The 3,720-nt window shown below is 54.5% G+C and overlaps 1 protein-coding gene across 1 annotated transcript; it reads right to left on the bottom strand.

Annotated features, from left to right (window-relative positions):
- Nucleotides 1-450: 450 nt before the first annotated feature.
- IER2 (immediate early response 2) lies at nt 451-965 on the bottom strand. The gene has a single exon (XM_040346576.1). It carries the CDS (start codon nt 909-911, stop codon nt 453-455), a length of 459 nt encoding a protein of 152 aa, XP_040202510.1. The 5' UTR covers nt 912-965; the 3' UTR covers nt 451-452.
- Nucleotides 966-3,720: the final 2,755 nt, after the last annotated feature.

Here is a 3,720-nt window from a genome sequence, read left to right as displayed (position 1 = left end):
CCCGGTAGTACCGGTTCGGACATTGTAGATGAGGAATGTCTCTCCCGGTAGTACCGGTTCCGGTTATGACATTGTAGATGAGGAATGTCTCTCCCGGTAGTCTCCTATAAATAATCCCTTGTCGGTAGTACCGGATCTTAACATTGCAGATGAGGAATCTCTCCTATGAACGTCTCTCCCGGTAGCACCGGTTCCGGTTCGGACATTGTAGATGAGGAATGTCCCTCCCGGTAGTTCCGGTTCTCCTCTGACATAATGAAATGGAATGTCCGTCCAGTCAGCCGTGACTCAGCCGACGTTTCCGGTCCCTGACTCATCCGTACACAGACCGGTCTGTCCGCTTCTCCGGAGATTAACCCTTTCCTGGGGGGGATCTCCGGTGTCGGGAAGCCCCGGACATCATCCGGTTCTCTGGGGTTTACTTTCTAGGACTCTCTCCGCCTTGTTGGGGTTCAGAAGGCCTCCACGGCTCGGTTATGGACGGAGGTCACGGCTCCGGGCACCCGGCAGCCCCCCGGTGGGACCCGGGACCGGACACTTCTCAGCACCCTCTGGAGGACCTCGGCCAGACCGGGGAAGGCTCCGCCTTGTTCCTGGGGCTCGGGGGTCTCCTGCCACAGACATGCCCGCTTGCTGGGCACCAGTTCGGTGATTCCGGAGCCACACGAGCGGCGTTTGCGGCTCTCTCTGGGCGGGGGGGACACGGGCTTGGCTTCGGGGACCGGGACGGAGGACACCATGAGATCCCGGGCACTCCGCATCACCATGGAGAGCTGCAGGGAGCGGTGCAGCCTCATCCCCCCTCTCTGTGTCCGGGAACGGAGGAGCTTCACCGCGGACAACGAGGCGATCCGCTGGGCCTCCCGGTGGACGGCCTCCTGGTGGGCGAGGAGCTGAGCGTAGCTTTCCATGGCCGGGATCCGATGATAATAAGCCGTCCTCCTCCTTCTTCTATAGCAGAGAGATAATGAGGCTCCGGGCTTCCCTGGGAAGGGTTTTATACCTCCCACCGGGGGGCGGGGACAACCAATGGGCGGGGCTCCGGCTTAAAGTACCAGGATGTGACTATCAAAGGAACGGAAAATATGATGGCCCTGCCTATGGCACTGCCAAGGTGCACACTCAGGAATGCCAACCACACACTGCATAGGGAACATCCGATCCACATACACACTGCATAGGGATCATCCCATCCACATACACACTGCATAGGGATCTTCCGATCCACATACACACCGCATAGGGATCATCCGATCCACATACACACTGCATAGGGATCATCCGATCATATGATCCCTATGCAGTGTGTGTGGATCGGATGATCCCTATGCAGTGTGTATGTGGATCGGATGTTCCCTATGCAGTGTGTATGTGGATCGGATGTTCCCTATGCAGTGTGTATGTGGATCGGATGTTCCCTATGCAGTGTGTATGTGGATCGGATGTTCCCTATGCGGTGTGTATGTGGATCGGATGTTCCCTATGCAGTGTGTATGTGGATCGGATGATCCCTATGCAGTGTGTATGTGGATCGGATGTTCCCTATGCGGTGTGTATGTGGATCGGATGTTCCCTATGCAGTGTGTATGTGGATCGGATGATCCCTATGCAGTGTGTATGTGGATCGGATGATCCCTATGCAGTGTGTATGTGGATCGGATGTTCCCTATGCAGTGTGTATGTGGATCGGATGATCCCTATGCAGTGTGTATGTGGATCGGATGATCCCTATGCAGTGTGTATGTGGATCGGATGATCCCTATGCAGTGTGTATGTGGATCGGATGATCCCTATGCAGTGTGTATGTGGATCGGATGATCCCTATGCAGTGTGTATGTGGATCGGATGATCCCTATGCAGTGTGTATGTGGATCGGGTGATCCCTATGCAGTGTGTATGTCGGAAATTCTGACAGAACAAGTCCGATGGAGCCTACACGCGGCCGGCTTCCATCAGACCCGCATGCTGGAAAACCAGCAGCCGATCAGAGCTCTCAGGCCAATGGCAGAGAGCGCTGACCAGAGTGTTCTGGTGTCAGAACCACCCCCCTGTTAGAACACAATAGCACAGCAAGAGAGATTACTGTACTAACATCAGATTGATAGTACAGCGGCTCCAACCGGAGCTGACAGTTTTTTTTTCATTCAACCCGCAATAAAATAAATGAATGGTGTGTACCAGGCTTTATCCAAAACGAAAAAAAATAAAATGGTCTTCGCTTTCACTTTATGCTTTGAAAGCGAAAGCTGATTGGCTGCCATGCACTGCTGCTCCAATCTTAAAGTGGTTGTAAAGCGTTTACAAGCACTTCATGCTACTGGTGAGCCATATAGGCTTAGAGTTGCCGGTAGCATAAAGTGGTTGTAAAAGGTTTACAGATTGGAGCAGCAGTGCAGGGCTACCCTGTACGGTTTTGGAGATATCCCCTGTCCCCCCTGCATGTGCCAACGTCATTGGCACATGTGCACTAAAGCAAACTAGGTGCCGTTGCTTCAGTCCATGTGCCAATACCGGTGGCTCCCGCGTGCATGATGTCATCGCGGCTCCGGCCAATCGCACGGCCGGAGCCGTGATAGCCAGAAGTAACCCCTGGGAGAGATGTCGCCGGCAGGAGGGGAGTACGAGGACGGCTGTGGGGGCTTCGATCTAAGGTAAGTACTACATAATGAGCTAGTATGCTATGCATACTAGCTCATTATGCCTTTGTCTTGCAGGGTGTATTTTTTTTTAATGGGGTTTACAACCACTTTAAAGTGGTTGTAAACACCGTTGCATCCCTTTTACCTGTAGGTACTGGAAATATCTCCTAAACCCAGGGCCGGTGCTACCACTAGGCAAACTAGGGAGCTGTCTAGGGCGCCCAGCCACTGGTGTTTCTTCTCTTTACTGTAATTGATGGGCACTGGTGAGGCTGCATTTGATGGGCACTGGTGAGGCTGCATTTCATGGGCACTGGTGAGGCTGCATTTGATGGGCCCTGGTGAGGCTGCATTTGATGGGCGCTGGTGAGGCTGCATTTCATGGGCGCTGGTGTGGCTGCATTTGATGGGCGCTGGTGAGGCTGCATTTGATGGGCACCGGTGGGCTGCATTTGATGGGCACTGGTGAGGCTGCATTTCATGGGCACTGGTGAGGCTGCATTTGATGGGCACTGGCGAGGCTGCATTTCATGGGTGCTGGTGAGGCTGCATTTGATGGGCGCTGGTGAGGCTGCATTTCATGGGCGCTGGTGAGGCTGCATTTGATGGGCACTGGCGAGGCTGCATTTCATGGGTGCTGGTGAGGCTGCATTTGATGGGCGCTGGTGAGGCTGCATTTCATGGGCGCTGGTGAGGCTGCATTTGATGGGCGCTGGTGAGGCTGAATTTCATGGGCGCTGGTGAGGCTGCATTTCATGGGCACTGGTGAGGCTGCATTTCATGGGCGCTGGTGAGGCTGCATTTCATGGGCGCTGGTGAGGCTGCATTTGATGGGCGCTGGTGAGGCTGAATTTCATGGGCGCTGGTGAGGCTGCATTTCATGGGCACTGGTGAGGCTGCATTTCATGGGCGCTGGTGAGGCTGCATTTGATGGGCACTGGTGAGGCTGCATTTGATGGGCACTGGTGATGCTGCATTTCATGGGCGCTGGTGAGGCTGCATTTCATGGGCGCTGGTGAGGCTGCATTTCATGGGCACTGGCGAGGCTGCATTTCATGGGCGCTGGCGAGGCTGCATTTGA

This window comes from Rana temporaria, chromosome 3 (genome assembly GCF_905171775.1).
Source record: "Rana temporaria chromosome 3, aRanTem1.1, whole genome shotgun sequence".
Lineage (NCBI taxonomy): Eukaryota > Metazoa > Chordata > Amphibia > Anura > Ranidae > Rana > Rana temporaria.
Note: the sequence above shows the minus strand (reverse complement) of the source record. Positions and strands in the feature narration are given on the sequence as shown.

Excerpts from the sequence above, each read along its gene's own strand:
- IER2 (XM_040346576.1), bottom strand. The coding sequence starts at position 911 with ATGGAAAGCTACGCTCAGCTCCTCGCCCACCAGGAGGCCGTCCACCGG.